General features: G+C 27.3%; 1 protein-coding gene across 1 annotated transcript; it reads left to right on the top strand.

Moving 5' to 3' along the window:
- Positions 1 to 3,800: 3,800 nt before the first annotated feature.
- On the top strand, positions 3,801 to 17,909 carry LOC108547961 (HEAT repeat-containing protein 5B). The gene is made up of 35 exons (XM_017900696.1): positions 3,801 to 3,924; positions 4,126 to 4,294; positions 4,410 to 4,621; positions 4,705 to 4,852; positions 4,919 to 5,029; positions 5,108 to 5,291; positions 5,364 to 5,524; positions 5,601 to 5,850; positions 5,937 to 6,080; positions 6,153 to 6,403; positions 6,487 to 6,598; positions 6,695 to 6,947; positions 7,029 to 7,138; positions 7,219 to 7,382; positions 7,613 to 7,645; positions 7,997 to 8,071; positions 8,139 to 8,414; positions 8,501 to 8,782; positions 8,854 to 9,043; positions 9,112 to 9,281; positions 9,367 to 9,688; positions 9,780 to 10,046; positions 10,114 to 10,295; positions 10,381 to 10,626; positions 10,703 to 10,922; positions 11,009 to 11,269; positions 11,356 to 11,518; positions 11,607 to 11,722; positions 11,799 to 12,083; positions 12,147 to 12,383; positions 12,466 to 12,617; positions 12,688 to 12,901; positions 16,374 to 16,665; positions 16,795 to 17,071; positions 17,158 to 17,909. Exons 2-35 carry the CDS (start codon positions 4,163 to 4,165, stop codon positions 17,497 to 17,499), a joined length of 6,834 nt encoding a protein of 2,277 aa, XP_017756185.1. The 5' UTR covers positions 3,801 to 3,924; positions 4,126 to 4,162; the 3' UTR covers positions 17,500 to 17,909.
- The last annotated feature ends 1,128 nt before the right edge of the window (positions 17,910 to 19,037 follow it).

Genomic DNA, 19,037 nt, shown 5'->3' with positions numbered 1-19,037 from the left:
CCCAGGACCTTGATAACGTTCAGTAACTTGAGAAATCGTGCTTTCAATGTCATTTTGCTACTGATTTATTGAATTAATCATATTAAAAAAGGATATTCTATTTATAATATATACAGTATAAGCTTTTTATGATAGTGCATGGCAATTAAAGACTATAAGAAATCAATAGATATAATTTTTTATTCTAATTATTGACGTCTACCGAAAAACTAGAATTATTCACGATATTTGATGAGAAAATAATAATTTACTACTTAATCTTAATTACATAACAATAATTAATTAACAGCGATTAATTAAATAGTGACAGGTAATGATGCATAGCCATTATACAGTAGCCATGAACTTTTTAATTTAACGTATAAATCATGCATCTGAACTTTAATGAAGTAATTAATGATATAATGCGATGTTTGTTATCGATTATGACATAAAAAAACTAGGAAACTTGTTTTTGGCATTCCACACGATGACGTGTATTAGTTTTTATTATTGTCTGCGTCAAACCTTTTTCAAGACGTCTGTCAAGAAGTCTACGTACACGATAAATGTATTCAATGGAAAATACTTTAAAATGGAACGTCATATAGTAAAAGATTATCTTATATTGTTGACGATTTTGCTCAACATTTACTTCTTGCTGATTTTTTTCTGAAAGTGGTAGAACCTATTTGCATATGTGTTGAAAATGTTTAAAGGGAAAAAGAGAAAAATTTGACCAGGAAATCAGGTTTTACTCAACAAGATACTAAAACTATTATCGTAAACTTCATAAATGTTGAATGTTGACCATTTAACGAATTGCATGATTGCTTTTCGATACGATTTTCTTACAATCTTTCAGTGGAATTGTTAAAATTTATATTATTGTTAGGATAAATCATGAGTACATTATTCGTCTCTCATAACAATTCATTTAAATGAAATCACAGTCAACTTGAATTCTATTAATGATATTCCAGGAACTTCGAGTTTTCAGCGAGGAACTCATTACTCTTTCGATTGCAACCTTATTGGTTCTCCGAACGTCGTTGCCTAAATCTTATTTCGTAATAATCGGTCTAGCCAATAAATACTTCTATTTTTTCTTCTTGTACCGCTAATGATAAATCTCGAGTGCCGCGAACATGAATGTACCTTTCATTTCAACGTTTATACATAGTAATACTGTATATATATATTGACGAGTTCATGCGTAGCGAAAAATAATTTATGAGTAAAAGTCATGCTTCTAACTACGATATAAGAGGGTCAAATGACTATATTTTAATCAGTGTGGAAATTGTTTGCTGGTTAGATTTGCTAAATAGCTTTTATTAAAAATATTACTCGGGAATAGAATATGGCGTAATAAATTGTGAGTTCAAACATTTTGATCACACGCAGTTTCTTTGGGGTAGGAATTTTCTGATCAATTCGATTTGGTTTCGTAACATACATCTATAATGGCCTCTTACAGTGTTTGATTCTTCTTAACTCTCGAATTGTTGTCTGACTTATGACCACAGGGCAGCAATTACTTTTATGCAATTATGCTGCTGTAAAATAGTGAAGAATTGCAATCGAATAATTTATTTTAATGATTTAATTCAAATAACACTCGGTGACATAATATCTGCTGCTAAGTCTTTGATAACTTACCCGAAATCGCGATTGTACGATTTTAGAATACTTAAATGAATATCTAAGGAACACTATTGATCTTTACCTTCTTTTTCGTATTTCTTTCGTAACTTTTGTGACTGAAATATAAAAGTTTATGAATAATAGAAAACGCAAATTCACGATTTTACGATGGAAAGATTTTCCACAATTTTACATAAGCCTTGTTTATATCATTAATTATATGTTTAACACGAGTGCATTCCGAATTAACAACTTACGTGGACACTACGATTAATTTGAATGTTATTGATGTAAACTGTTCTCCATCTAAATAAAGTGGTTTCGTAGTATTTTATGACACTTCAAATTTTCATTTATCATTTCGGAAGAATTCTTTCTCGTTTTGTAATATTTATTTAAATTTTGAAAAAGTAGCTTCACGTTTATTTGCATATTATTTATACATGCATTCTGATATATAAAAGTGCTATACAAAATTCTTTTCATTTTTTGACAAAATGCACAAAAATGATAAATTTTTTAGGTAAGACATGAATACGTAATATTATGATTTTCTCAAATTATTTACAACTATTTCGAAATTATTAAAAACATATATATATATATATAGGTTTAATTATGGTTTATAGAATATACTTAAATATTGAACTTAAACAACCGAATTATAAAAGAAAATGAAAAAGATTAAAAAAATATAAAAATGTTATAGATGAAATTCTGACAACATGACAGAAATAATTAGTAAAAAGAATAAAAATTTGGAAATATTAAAAAGCCTTATCGTAAAAATATTAACATTGTTATAAAAATTGATATTAACAAAGTAAATACAAATAAATTTATAAAGTCATAAGAAAGAGGAATAATATCATTTTTTCTAATAAATATATCTTTCTTTGGAATAGATTTATTTAGAAAGAGCTGGCAGTTATTTTCAAGATAAGAAAATTAATAAAACGGCGTTTAAAAAAAAATATGACAGTTTTACATGCACAATAATCATTAAATATACAAAGTAATCATTGGTATGAATAGAAAAAGAGTTGACAATACCTTAAACATAAAAAAAATGCTTGAATATTCATTAACAATGAATATTAATGAACATTTTTTAATAAATAATATCAAAGCTTAATAACATCATGAAACAACTTACTGGGATAAAATCATCGATGGGATAAAAATATTAAGAGTTGATTAAGAATATGATAGTATTTATATGTACAAAAAATAATTTATACCAAAATGAATTTCAGTTTGTTTGAAAAATAAAAATTATACATGTAATACAAATAAAAATAGAAAGTATATATAAGAAAGATAAACATTCAGCAGATTTTAAAACTTGATATTGATGTTAAATTGCGATTTGTGATAAAAAGCACTTATTATCAAGTGATTCAAACACTAATTTGTTTACATTGATTCATTAAAAATATTACAAATTCAAAGTTACGTTAGTTTAGATAACGTTCAGAATAATTTAATTTAATAATACACGAAAGCTATATATAGTTCATCAAATTATATGTAAGTACATAGAGTAATAAATTAATTCATTTATAAAATCAAAATTAATTGTTAATACAAATATAATATATTGTCGATCATTTCAAGGATTTGTTTCTCTTATGAAGTTTCGAAAAATTGTACAGTAAGATTAAAGGAACAAAATGGAATGCTTCTTTTCATGTTTTTATTACTATTTTTAATAATATTGTTATTATGTGATAATAACATTTTTTGAATCTCGTATTAATACTGAGTATCGTAAAAAATTATCAACATTTTTCTTTTCCTGAAGAAAAAAATTTGTTTAATAACATATGCCATAATTAATTTTTTCAATTTAACATAATTTATTATTTAGCTAATTTGCTTTATTTAACTAATGTTGGTAGCCGAAGTACGAAAAGACTAAATTTGACATGGACAGTATGAATACAATAAAATTATAGAGTAGATGATCTTAATAATTCATTGTCAATGTTTCTCATCAGATGATTACCGATCTACCCTAACCTAAATAAAGTTAAGATTTAACAATTGCGTAGAGAAATTGTTCCCTTTCGTAACGGTTGAAAATATCATTAAAAATCGTTTAACAGTAAATGACATGCTGTTTATAAAGTGATTTAAGTTACATTGTTTTCGTTTTTAATGTGAAACACAAATAAGAACGAATACTAACAATTTTACGTCAGTGTAATGGAGTGATTTCAAATATATCATATAAAAAGAAAAAAAAATAATAGAAGATTATGTTACTTCTTATGTACTGATATAGCAATCTTACAGGTATTTAATTATATATGTTTTTTTAAATTTCGTTATTTTTGTTTCTGAATAAATAAATAATCCATCTTTTTCCGAATAAATATTAATAATATGTATATTTTATGATACATTTTTCTTGGTTCTTAAACGCATATTTAATTCTTTAATTCCAAATTTCAATACTAAATTATTAGTATTACTATAATTAAATATTAATTACAGAAAGAAAGTGAGAAGTATTGAAATCTAGTTTATTGAAATGATGATGGAGTTGAGTCATAGTTTGACTCTCAATGAGGATGCCCTTAATCAAATCCCAGAAGCTAAGAGGCCAGTTTTTATATTTGAATGGTTACGTTTTTTGGATAAAGTTTTAATAGCTGCACAAAAGGTATCATAAATATAAATAATATATTTCTTTGTGATAATATATTTTTGTTACATAAAATATATATGCATATAGTACAGTTATAAATTTTTGTTTTAAAATGATATATAATTTTTAGAGTGATATCAAAGGATGCCAGCAAAAGCTAGTAGAGCAATTAACCAAACATATGCAAGGAGCTCCTGGACCTCCTACACGAAGACTAATTGCAAGATGTCTAGCAACTTTATTTAGTGTTGGTGATACATTTTTACTTTTTGATACTGTTAATAAATGCAATGATATTCTCAGAAATAAAGATGATTCTCCAAGCTTTCTCCCAACAAAATTGTAAGTAGCCTTTTTGTACATTTATTTATTATCAAAATGTTGTTATGCACTATGTCATTTTTTTGTATTTTCATTATCTTTAGAGCTGCTATATGTTGTGTGGGGTGTATGTATGAAAAATTAGGAAGAATGATGGGCAGATCATATGAGGAGACTGTTCAGATCTTAATAAAATCTTTACGTTCTGCAGAATCACAAACACGAATAGAAATTATGCATACTTTAGAGAAGGTAATATTTTGCATTATATAGAAATTAAAATTACCTGTGGAATTTTGTATAAATTTAAATTATTAGGTTTGTGCTGGTATGGGATCTGTAATTACAAATGTTCATAAAGAAATATATAAAGTTTCTAGACATTATCTTACAGACAGAGTAATGGCTGTAAGATGTGCTGCTGCAAAGGTATTCTATTATTCTCCCACCAGAATTTTCTGATAATAATTTGATATTTACATTTACATTTGATATTTATATTTATAGTGTTTATTAGAAATGTTAAACCATGCATCATTTTTATATACCACTGAAATAGAAAGTGTTGCTACACTCTGTTTTCGAGCATTTGAAGGTTCAAATTATGAAGTAAGATGTGCTGTTGCAAAATTACTTGGTACACTAGTAGCAATGACTCAACTTCCAGCCCCAAAAGGAAAAAATCCTTCAGGTATTTTAAATAAATGTATTCAATTGTTCATTATATATTAGCAAAATTGTATTAATTATTATTTTTATTTAGTTACACAAAATAAAAATTGTAAACAAATCTCGCTCGACGAAGTATTGAATATTTTAATGTCTGGATTTTTAAGAGGTGGAGTAGGTTTCTTAAAAGGTACTGGAGAGATAATAAAAGGAAATTCTAGCGTAAACAGAGAAGTGCGAGTTGGAGTCACGCATGTAAGAAGAAACAAAAGATAACATTATACTTATTTTATATAAATGATACAATTAATTATTTATCAATATTTTGTAGGCATATGTAGTATTTGTTCAAATGTTAGGAGGATCATGGCTCGAACGAAATGTTGGTACATTAGTTGCACATGTCCTTGACCTTGTAACAAATCCAAAAGCAGCAAGTTCACATGTTGATGCTGTCTATTCTAGAAAATGTGTTAATTTTATATTACATGGTACTATAGGTAAATTATTAGGGGAAGGAGCTCAAGCTGCTGCATGTAAAGAGATAGCACATATTATTTTAAAACAAATGAATTCTATTGGTAAGGTCTATTTTTTAAGTTTTTTCTGTTGTAATAATTTAATAAGAGTTATATTTATTCTTTATTTTTTATGTTTGTATTCTTAGACTTTAGTCCAGAAAATGCAAAAGATTGTAATCAAGAGACATTGTTTAGTCAACATTTATTAGTTTGTGCACTGCAAGAAATGGGAAACTTGATCTTAGGATTGGGTACAACAGCTTGTAATTTATTATCTGATCAATCTTTAAGTATGTATTTTGTATAGAAAATTCATAATTATTAAATTGTTTCATATAACACTAATTTAATTGATTTCTCAGATTTAATTGATACCATTATGGCAGTGTTGGTACATCCATGTCAAGCAGCTAGACTTGCAGCATCTTGGTGTCTACGTTGTATTTGTGTAGCAGTTCCAAGTCAAATTACACCTCTGATTGACCGTTGTGTTGATGGAATCGAAAATATGCGTAGTTCACCGGAAGCAATAGCTGGATACAGCAGTGCATTAGCTGCAGTTCTCGGTAGCGTTCGGTTATCGCCACTCGGAGTTCCTCATACGAAAGGAAAAGTAATTATTTTCATATATATGATCTAATTATACGATGAAAGGTACAGTACTTTGTTACATAAAAATTATTTATCTCGTTTTAGATTATTTTTAATACTGCAGAAGAACTTTTGAGAAGTGCAAGCCAAAACAGTCGTTTATCGTTAAATAGGACACATGCTGGATGGCTTCTAATTGGAGCTATAATGACTTTGGGTATGGTAAATTAAAATCAGAGTGTTATATAATTAAATATTAGTTGCATTTGAGTACCCAAAATATTTTATTATTTAACAAAAATCATGCGTTCAGGAACGGCGGTAGTGAAAGGATTATTACCTAGGATGCTGTTATTGTGGAGAAATTCTTTTCCTCGTTCAAACAAGGAACTTGAAAGTGAAAAAGCTAGAGGTGATGCTTTTACATGGCAAGTAACTTTAGAAGGTCGAGCTGGTGCATTATCTGCGATGCATAGTTTCCTATTACATTGTCCAGAACTCTTAAATGATGATATTACAAGACGACTATTGACACCAATCGAATCTGCATTGGCAATGTTAACAAAGTATGCTATTTTTGTACATATTTCTAAAATATTTCTGATCTAATGTCATATTATCATATATATACCAAAATAATGTTTTAGTTTATCGCCTGTATTAAAAAATTATGGCCAACAATTGAAGGCTCCTGCTGCTATGGTTCGTTTACGTTTATATGAAGCATTATTATTATTACCACCTCAAACCTTTGAAGGTAATTATGGATATTTATAATTTTAAGAATTATTTATGTTAAGTACTGTTTAAAAAATTAATATATTATAAATTAAACAGGTTCTTATACACATCTATTAAGAATGTTGGTATCAGAGTTTACATTGACTGAAAATCCCGGAAATACTACAACTTCATTATTGCGTGCAGTTTGTCATGCTAATGATTCTGTAATTCTCGGTACATGGTTACAAGAAACTGATCATCGTACGATAGAAGATCAAGTACGTGATGTTATTTTATAATTAAGTTTCTCATGTTGTTGTGAGTTAGTATATGTTGCAAATGTAATGTAATATTCTATACAATACATGTTGTTAACATATTTTTCATTTATTGTTATTAACATTCGTTAATGTAAAAATATGTTTCAACAACTAAAGTTCTAACTTTAAAAAGGCTTAATATTACTGTATTAATAAAAATTAACATTCATATTTCCACTCATGTCCAGATGGAACCAAACAGAAGGGCAGATTTGGAACATGTGAGTAATGTTCTATGAAGCCTTTCATTATCTGCTGTTCATCTGCACAATTTTCTTTTTATATTTTTTTTTTTAATTTCATACAAATATTTAAAATTAATTTATAAAAAATCTTGCTCAATATTAAAATTAATAGTCATGACTTATATTAAATTTTTTAAAATATTTATTACTTTATGTTTTGCTTTTGCTTATTGTTAAAATACAACATTAAACATTGAATTAATAATTAATTTCATACAAATATGTTACATTTGTTTATTTTTTGTTTTGTATTGTTTATACTATTTACAGTAAAAACAAAGAAGTAAACATGGAATCTACTCAATTTACATATTGGATTTGTTTCAGCTACAACCAAATAGTGCTGCAGGATCTGGAGCTTTAGAACACAATCCTTGTTGTCTTTACAGACCTGTGCCACAAGTAAATATTTTAAGATTTTATTAAAATATATATTTAATGATTTCATTTTCTGTTGTTATTTTTTTAGGATGATATTATTCCTGGGCCTTTACCTTTGGGAGTTGCTGTCATTGATCTCTCTGTATCTTTATTTGGTCAAATCTTTCCACGTGTAGCGAATAAGCACAGATTGCAAATGTTAGATCATTTCAGTGAATGCATAAAACATACAAAATCTGGTAGACAAGAAGCAATACAAATGAATGTTTTTACGGCCGTACTGAGCGGGTTAAAAGGTCTTAACGAAGCAAAAACTGGTTTTGGTCAAGAAGATGTTAAGAAGTCTGCAACTAATTTGATTATTGTAAAAATTTTCATACACTAATATTGTAATATTTTTTATTTCTTAGATCCATTATAAAATATTTAATACTGCTTTATACATCACAGAGCGCTTTAGTAAGCAGTAATTCGATATTAAGATGGGCAGCTGGAGAAGCTGTCGGAAGAATGGCTCAAGTTATTTCTGATCCCAAATTTACGGCGGAGTTAGCTCAAACAAGTTTTGACCGCTTAAAATCTGCTCGCGATGTTGCTAGTAGGACTGGTCATTCTTTAGCGTTAGGATGTCTTCATAAATACGTGGGTGGAATGGGATCTAGTCAACATCTAAATACAAGTGTCAGTATTTTACTTGCACTTGCTCAAGATAATTCATCTCCAGTAGTACAAGTAAGTTTATATTGAAATATATATTTTTTTATATTAGGTAAAAAACATTTAACTTTATCCTTTTCTTTTAGGTATGGGCATTACATGCTCTTGCACTTATAGCTGATTCTGGCGGACCAATGTTTCGTGGCTATGTTGAACCTACATTATCTTTAGCATTAACTCTCCTTCTTAATGTTCCTCATTCTTATATTGATGTACACCAATGTATAGGAAAAGTGTTGTCAGCTCTTATCACAACAATAGGTCCAGAATTACAAGGTCTGTAGGTCTTATGATATTTATGAAAATGTTTACAGATCATTTATAATGATTCCTGGTGTAATTAGGTAACACATCAACAATTTGTATGGCACGTTCATCATTCCTATGTGCTTGTGCAATTATGCAAGACCACCAAGATCCTCTTGTACAAGCAGAAGCTACAGGATGTCTCCAACAATTACATTTATTTGCCCCCAGACATGTTAATTTATCTTCTCTTGTTCCTACATTATGTGTAAGATCCACATTGCATTTCTGTTTCATTTATGTTATGAAGATATATAAATACCTCTCTATATTAAAATTGATTTTATTTATAGCGAACTTTATCGAGTAATCATTTACTTTTACGTAAAGCTGCAATATCTTGTCTTCGACAGCTTGCTCAACGAGAAGCAAAAGAAGTATGCGAACATGCAATGACATTAGCTAATGAAAGTCGAGATACTAATATTGTAGAAGGTCTTGTCATAACAGAAACTGGTCTCCCCGGTGTTTTGTTTAGTATGTTAGATACGGAAACTGATAGCAAATTAATTAAAGACATCCATGATACGTTAACTAGTATGTTGCAAATTTTAGCAGCAGATCATCTGTCTCAGTGGTTATCTTTATGTAAGGATGTTCTTACAATAGCTTCAGGTATTATATTACATTATTATAATACATTATCCGAGATAACAATTGCAAAATTAAGTAAGATTAATGAGATCTTTATGTTTATTACCTACAGAAACATGTAATAACGAAGAAGGAAATACTATTGACGTTGAAGATAGTACTACAGATACTGATAATGCAGATACAGAAGGAGATGATGATCAAGCTGAATTCCACGCTGACGAATCTACGAAACAACGACCGACTATTACTCCACGATGGCCAACTAGAGTTTTTGCAGCACAGTGTGTTAGGAAAATCGTTACTGCCTGCGTAAATAATAAGCAAGCACATTTTGATCTTGCTTTAGCTAAAGAAATGCAAATATCTAAAGGAAAAAGTATGGTCTTTTAAGTTACTTGTAATATTTATAAATACTACTATTTACTAATTTTTGTTAATTGTAGGTGACTTTTTAGTACTACATCTTTCCGATTTAGTGCGAATGGCATTTATGGCAGCGACAAGTGACTGCGACCCTCTGCGACTTGAAGGACTCAAAACATTACAAGAGATTATAGACAAATTTGCAAAAGTTCCTGAACCAGAATTTCCTGGACATTTATTACTTGAACAGTTTCAAGCTCAAGTAACTAATTATAAATTAATTTATACTTCAAGTTAATTTTATAATTACTTCTTATATATTGTAACTTAATAACCAATTATCTTAGGTTGGAGCTGCATTAAGACCTGCCTTTTCAGCAGAAACAGCATCACATGTTACAGCTGCAGCATGTGAAGCATGTAGTGCTTGGATTGGGAGTGGAGTTGCTAGAGACCTCAACGATCTTCGTAGAGTACATCAACTTCTTGTATCTTCTCTAGAAAAATTAAGAGAGGGACATACACGACCACAGCTTTATAATGAAAGCTTGTTAACCCTTGAAAGACTAGCGATTTTGAAAGCTTGGGCAGAGGTAGAAAAAAAATATCTAATAAATACTAATAATGACTTTTATTTCCCGTTTATTTATTGTTTTTCTTTTTTGTCAGGTGTATGTAGTTGCTATGATAAAAGATGGTTCTGCATTAAACAGCAAAGATACGTTTAGTCAGAATTTGAATCAAATCGATGATAATAACTCTGAGGATTTTGGAAAATTTGAATTTCAAACTGAAAGTTTGTTAAGCTTAGTACAACCAGAATTACTAAGTTTAAGTCAGTATTGGCTAGCAGCCTTAAGAGATCATGCATTACTTTCATTACCTCCAGGTATAATGAACTTTTTGTATTTACTATACATAGTTTTTCAAATTGAAGATATGAACAGTTTATAATAAAAATAAATATTCTATCAGAATTTTCGAGTCAATTACCACATGATGGTGGAGCGTTTTATACAACAGATACAATGGAATCTGCCCGTCCACATTATGCTGAATCATGGGCACCAATTCTACATGCTGCAACACTTTGGCTTAATGCAAAAGGATTTGGATTAGAAGAAACTAAAAATGAAGTAAAAACATCAAACGCCGTTAATAATAATAACAATAATAATAATAATGATGTTTCTACCAGTACTAATACCAATGTTGAACGTTTCCATCTATTATTTGGTAAATACTTTTTACGAATTTTCGTTGCTTCTTAATATTCAATTAAATATGATTTATTTATTACATATTTATACTTATTATCTTAGGTATATGTATGGAAGCTTTGTGCAGTCCTCGTGCTTCAGAGTCTACTCAAAATATAGAGACATGCTTAAATGCATTGTATACTCTATTAGATTCTACATGGGCTCGTAAAGTTTTAATTACAGATCGTTCATTACCTATTGAATTATGTAATGTTCTTCATAGGTATATCTCTTATTTATATAACCATAAACATGTATATATATATATATATATATATTCTTTTTTTTAATCGCTGCATATTTTATTATAGGATGCTTTTAACAAGAGAAAGTTTTGTAATTCAAATGATAGTAATGGAAGTTTTAAAACAAATAATGAAAGCAGCACAAGAAAACTTGCTAGAACGAAAGAAAACCAAGTTGGAAGGTAAAAAAAGTAAATAATATTTTGTTATATATTCAAGAAAATTCGATACACAAATATGTACATTATTTTATAACAGAAATAGCACCAGCACACGAGGAAAACAATGAAACTCAAGATGTAGATCTGTTAGGGGAAGGAGAAGAAAATGGTGAACTTACTCCTGGAAAATCATTAGTGTTTGCTATTTTAGAAGTATGTTTGTGTCTTTTGGTTCGACAAATACCAGCATTAAATCCTAATCCTGGTGGAACAACAGCAATTTTATCTCAAAGAGGATATATGCCATCTGAAGAAAGCGGAAAATTAATAGCCGCTGCACTTAATATAATGGAGTCTCTTCCAACCCTTTGCTCTCCTCAAGGTAGGTATATAGTTTTAAATGTAGCAAATATTTATTTTTTAATATGTATTTTTTTAATATCAGGAGCTATAGCAATTTTACCAACGCTATTGTATTTATCAACTGGAGTTATCAGAGAAACTGCAGTGCGTACTAACAATGAATGCAACAAAACGACATCAGATGCACCAGTTCATGCGGCTTTACATTGTATAAAAAGTCTGACTACAAATAAATATGCAAAAGATCATAGAAGTCAGGAGCAGTGGACATGCCTTTTACAAAGCGCGCTTGCTAAAATTATCGATCTTGCTAAAACTGGTATTTATAATTAAAATTGTGTAAGAAATTTTCTTTATAACAAAAAAATATTTAACTAATAAATTTTCAAAAATGTATGTAGGAAACGATGAAACAAAAATGGACGAGGTGGCGATGATGTTAGGAATTGCAGTATTTGTTCTTCATGCATCATCTGAAGTTGTGAGTGCACCAAACTTACAATTTCCATGTATAAATCACTTTAGACATGCTTTCCTATCAGAAAATATAATGGTAATAACATTTTAATATTACTTTATGTATTATTTACAATTTGAAATGCTCATCTCTTGTAATATTATAGGTCAAATTAAAATGCGTTCAGACATTAAGAACAATATTTTTACATCCAGAACGTATAATAAGTACACCTTATATTCATGCATTAGCTCCAAGATTAGTAGAGTATCTGTATAGCGATAGCAGTAAACAGGTTACAACTGATCTAGGATTGTCTTTTACCTTAGAATGTGTTAGCACAGTTGAAGCTCTTATAGGACTCGCCGATCTTTCACATCGTACGTATTAATTCCTTATATTTTATTTAGTATATTAAATTCATGATTGTATATCAATGTCACATTAGTATCTTGACAAAAAGTATGTTACATGCTATTCAGGAGATCTTTTACAAGGTGTGTAAAGAATAGTAATACATTTGCATTGTACATTAGATAATAAAATATATTTTATTCCTTTTATTCCAATAGCGTTTCTTATTCGTTACATCTAATATCTTTCATTTGTAACTATTTAGGTATACAAATGTTGACTTTACTTGTGCCAATTCTAATTAATTATTTATTGGAGGGAGATCAACTACAACATGCTTCCAAATATCAATTGAGTCTTCATCAGCAAAGTTTTCAATGGCTTAATAAAATAGGACCAAAATATCCTCAGGTATTTAATTCATGTTATTTGGATAAACATATATTTAAGAACAAAATAAATAAATAAATTACAAGTATCTAGTATTTAATTTTTCTATTTCAGGAATTTAAAATGTTAATGTCGCAATCTACAGAATTAAAAACTAAATTAGAAAATGCAGTGAGATCTACTCATCAACAAGCACAAAGACATACTAGACCTGTAGATCTCGTAAAACCACAGATAAAAATTTCTACACCATCTATCAAGCTCAAGACAGATTTTTCAAATTTTAATTAAAACTATCTATAGCTTCACTTACATATTGTATATATATTTAGGAAAACATGATTTATTAATTACAACTAAAATTTTTTAAAAAGTTTTAACAATTATATGTGTATTTACAGACTCAATATGAAAACAACGTTTTCATTTTTTAAGCATAAGATACATACTTCTATAGTAACAACGCGAGAAATTAAATATAACAGTGTTCCTAAATAATATACAATATGATAAGAAGTGTGATTTTAATCCTATTAGAAAATAATAACACATGATCGTATTAGTTCATTAGCTAAACTTTACACGTGATATTTAGAATAGATGTAACTCGATCCTATATGTAAGATGTTTTAATTATCAAAATCCTTACTTCCATAAGAATTTCTTCACAAGTACTTGTGTCATAGTACTTATTTATTAGCATTTACTACTATTTGAACAGATAAGGATTGGATTTAAATCAAAAAGACTTTAAAAGATTGATAAAATTATGCAATATAGTGTTTTAAAAAATTTTCTTTTCTATTAAACGCATTTATATTTTTTAAGTTAAGGAAATTACTGCTCCTGCTTTATTTAATAACTTTCGTAGAAAACAGTTAAGGATATAAAATTTTAAAAATGTATATTGAAATTGTACGATTATATTTATTTACAAATGTAAATTGTATTTTATAGAAAATATTAACAATTATCTTAATTTTATTTATATTATTATTATACTTTCATAAATATTTTTACAAAAATTATTAAATTAATGGGAATTACAAGGCACAACAGAAATTACCAAAAGTAGTGAAAGAATGTAAGTATTTTATATTGCATAACTAAACCCATAAATTTTCAGAAATTATTTTTCATACAATTAATATCATAAAAATATTATTTTGTTACTAATAAATTAGAATTTATGGTGTTACTAATTAAAATTTATTTAATGAATTTTCAGTGTAATTCTAAATATAATTTTTATATATTTTAAAACTTGTGTAAAGATTGTATTTTATGAATTTTTTTTTTCATATACAGATTAGAAGAATAATTTAATTTCTTTAACGAATAATATAAATTTTTATTATCTAAAATTATGACTATAAAGTTTAGACAAATATTATAATACATACTGTTAGGTAAATTACTTACATAAACAAAAGTAACATTGTATGTTATGAAATTAATACAAATTCTTATTAAAAGATGTTAATGAAATATGAAAATTATAGAATAGAACATGATTAGTAAATGTAAAATGGAGTACTTCTTTTTAGCTTAACATTAGTTGATAAAATATAAAAAAATATCTGTATTTAACGTTATTATTATAATTATTGTATAACTTTTAACATCAATCAGATATAAATATGAAGAAAGAAACATAGATTTGTTGGTCGAAAACATCCAAAAAGGTCATTGTATTAATTTATTAGAAATGTCTTTAGTAATTTATAGTACTATAATTAAAATTTGAAATACATAATACTTATTTGATGAAAGATATATATTGTAATAAAAATAATATTTATGTTTATCTAAATATCTACCTTTCTATATTAATTATAGCATTTAATTTTTATGTAAATTTTAAAACTATTATATATATTTCAATTGTAAAATTATTTACATTTTATGAAGCTGAAGTTCGATTTATAGTGATAAATTCAATAGAATATTGGATGTTTGATATGTATTAATAAAGTATATTAATGTTATATTAGATATTAGATATTAAATGTTACGAAATATTAAAATTTGTCTTTTTAAAAATATGTAAATTATTAAAATAAAGTATTACTTATATAATTACTTTTAATATTAATTTCTTATATAATATCAATATATTAAAAGACTTTATTAACATACTTTAACTTATCTTATATGTTATATAACTTCATTATAACTGTTTATTTATTAATGTCATTTTAATTATCACATAGAGTAGAGGGAAGCACAAGAATAAAAGAATCATCGCGATAAGGATTACCAGTTTGTATCAAACGTTTCACGGATTGCCTTCAACTCATACATTTAACTGTATACAGTAATACATTATACTTTTAAGTAGTTCATATTCAAATTATTTTACTAATATTATCATTTACAAGTGATAACAATTATAAATATAATTTATAATATTGTGTAGGTTATTGAACTACACAAAATTGCAGAAAGTAATACAAATTATAACTATATCATTTTTCATTATTTGTCAAAAGCATTTAAATAAAATGGTAAAATCAAGAAGATATGTAGTCGTAAAACATTTTGAAAAAGATCCAAAACCAACAGATCTACAATTGGTTGAAGAAGAATTACCTTCTCTTCAGAATGGAGGTAAAAATTTAATAGTATAATTATATATTGACTATGTAAATATGTTAAGCATTAAGTGATCTACTATCGATCACGTCAGTACTGCGTCGTTATCATGGCCCGATATTTTTCAGAATAAAGAAACCTACTTATTTCTGTTGTTTTTCATATTATGCAAGTAGTTGAATATTAAATATCATATCAGTACCACAATATGTAACAATCACAATATTATTAAATGAAACAATTATAATATTGTTAATATTCTTCATAGACATTATTCATTATCATGTTATTGTATGACTTTGCATTTAAATGTTATATTTGATGATTAAATATTTTTAATACTATGAAATTACAATGTATTGGTAAATAATACAGAATATTAATAAATATTAATTATATATCAAATGATTATAAATATAAATTTATTCTATTAAAAAAAAAAGATAATATTATTTAGTGAATAATATAATATTTTAGAAGGTTTTATAGTATGTATAATTTGATATGTTTTAGAGTATCTTGTTCAAGCAGAATATATTTCTGTGGATCCCTATATGCGAGTTTACATTCAACGGTATCCACTTGGTGTAACAATGATTGGTACACAAGTAGCCAAAATTATTGAGTCAAAAAATCCAGATTATCCAGTTGGAAAAAGAATTGTTGGCAATCTTGGATGGAGAACACATACAATTGTAAATCCACAGCATTCTGAATTTGAGTTCTTAAATCAAAGACCAAAGATAGTACCTGATATTGGAAATTTTCCATTATCATTACATTTAGGAGTTTTAGGAATGCCTGGGTAAGAATTATTTGAAACATTTTATAATCTAATGTATTTCATATAACCCCTTTCATAAACATTATAAATATTGTACTTTATATTTGTTTTAAATAATTTATTTAAAAAATTTAACATTTGTTGTTTTAGAAATACAGCATATTTTGGTCTTCTTGAAATTTGCAAACCAAAACCAGGTGAAACTCTTGTTGTAAGTGGCGCTGCTGGAGCAGTTGGTTCACACGTTGGTCAAATAGGAAAAAATATTCTTGGGCTTAATGTCATTGGTATTGCTGGTTCAGATGAAAAGTGTAAATGGCTTGTAGAAGAACTTGGCTTTAATCATGCTATTAATTACAAGAAAGGAGATATTAAAGCTGCTTTATGTAAAGCTGCACCAAAAGGAATTGATTGCTACTTTGATAATGTATATTTCTATATCATACTGAAATAATATTTGAATTTTACTATTACATAGTTAGATAGAATATTTATTGCTTATTATTCCAACAGGTAGGAGGAGACATTTCCTCTTTAGTTATGTATCAAATGAAACCTTTTGGTCGCATTGCAGTATGTGGATCTATTTCCTCATATAGTGCAGATTCTTCATCGCTACCAAAATCGGTAATTCTTCAACCGACGTTTATATTTAATCAGTTAAAAATGGAAGGTTTCATAGTGACTCGTTGGGATGACCGTTGGTTAGAAGCTATACAAAAAAATCTCGAATGGATACGTGCAGGAAAGCTTCGTTATCGTGAGACCGTTACAAGCGGTTTTGAAAATATGTTTGATGCATTTGTTGGTATGTTACAGGGAAAGAACATTGGTAAAGCTATTGTTCAAATTTAAAGATATAATATTGTAATTTGTTTAAACACATTTCTATGTCTATAAATACATATATTTTTCTATTATAGTCTAATAAATTTAATGATATTCTATTTTTGTGAATTCTATAAGATTGTATTTCTATGCATTTTCAATAGCGTGTAGTTTATAAACGAGAAAACATATGAAGTAATTAGCATAGACAGTTTTATTGCAATATATTACACAGATCATAATGCATCACAATGAATAATTACATTTGGTTTTTTTGATGCCCGAAAGCATGATCCTTAAACCTTAGGTACATATCTTAATAATTGTCACGTTACGTCTAGTACAACCTTATACGATACCTTACAGAAAATCACGCAAACTTACATCCATTTCTACTTACAATATAATACATTTCTCGGTTTAGTGGAAATTCCATTATACCGAAGCTTTCGCGAGAAATACAAATTTACACAGAAATTTGAATACTGTAAACAGAAATATATATTCGAATTCAATTTACATGTTATTGCATGAAATAGTTCTTGTTATAAAAATTAAATTCTATCATTACATTATCGAAATATCGGTCTGTTATAAAATAAAAAATTGCTTGAAAAATATTTTCAATATTTAAAATAATAATACTTCTTATATATATATAACTTAATTCTTTCTTATGAGAAGAAAATAACTGTATCTTTAAATTTTTTTTATAGATTTAATTTATGTATGCTATAAGATCCACTTTTTCGAATTAAACACGGTATGATGGAACATGTATACAACGACTGTCGCAAAAACTTATTGATATTTAATTTTACGATTGTTCACTCATTGATTCATGACTTTTATTGTACAGTTTCCTAGAAATCATTGTAACTTGATAATTTCGATGAATCGATAAAATCGAGATATAAATCCATGGAAAGTAATTTTTAATAAACAATATACGATATATATAAAAAATTAATTTTAATTATTTAGCTAATTCGAAAATTAACACAAATACCATTTAATCAACATACTTTTGTTTATATTTAAACTAAGGTAAAAATGATATTTTTAATTTTAAAGTTTTTTAAAGTTTAAATCATTTATTTTTTAAAAATTATTTAATCATATTTTGTTATGATTTTCATTGTACCGCATATTTTAAGTTGTTTTACATCGTCCAGTAATTGGAAGATGGTGTGATAGATTGCGAAAAGTGAAATTACATCTACATAAAGATGAGTTTCACCACTAAAAAAGGTAATATCGTTGCAATTGCTAAATACAAACATTGTGTCACAGTCGAAAGATCGGGAATCATTTGAAAGCTCTAGATATCAGGATATGCACAGGAGAATCTATCCAGTTTCACAATAGTTGCACCAGAACTATTTTACGGGACTCATATTCAATATTATTTCGATCGATCAAGGTCACTTTTTTAACCACAGATTATACCAAATATAATTCAAATTTTTTTTATAATGTTTCACGTATTTCTTTTTATATATTTATTGGCATATCAAATATTCACAGTTATTCTGCCATTTTAATTACAAGTTTTTTATCTTTTC

This window comes from Eufriesea mexicana, unplaced genomic scaffold, assembly GCF_001483705.2.
Source record: "Eufriesea mexicana isolate 0111107269 unplaced genomic scaffold, ASM148370v2 scaffold1312, whole genome shotgun sequence".
NCBI classification, from domain to species: domain Eukaryota; kingdom Metazoa; phylum Arthropoda; class Insecta; order Hymenoptera; family Apidae; genus Eufriesea; species Eufriesea mexicana.
The sequence above is the reverse complement of the archived record's forward strand: the minus strand, read 5'-3'. Positions and strand labels throughout refer to the sequence as shown.

Bases quoted from the DNA above. Each gene is read 5' to 3' on its own strand.
- LOC108547961 (XM_017900696.1), top strand. From the start codon at position 4,163: ATGATGATGGAGTTGAGTCATAGTTTGACTCTCAATGAGGATGCCCTT. The intron at 7,383-7,612 runs GTACGTGATGTT...ACTCATGTCCAG, and splicing joins ATCGTACGATAGAAGATCAA to ATGGAACCAAACAGAAGGGC. The intron at 9,044-9,111 runs GTCTGTAGGTCT...TGGTGTAATTAG, and splicing joins AATAGGTCCAGAATTACAAG to GTAACACATCAACAATTTGT.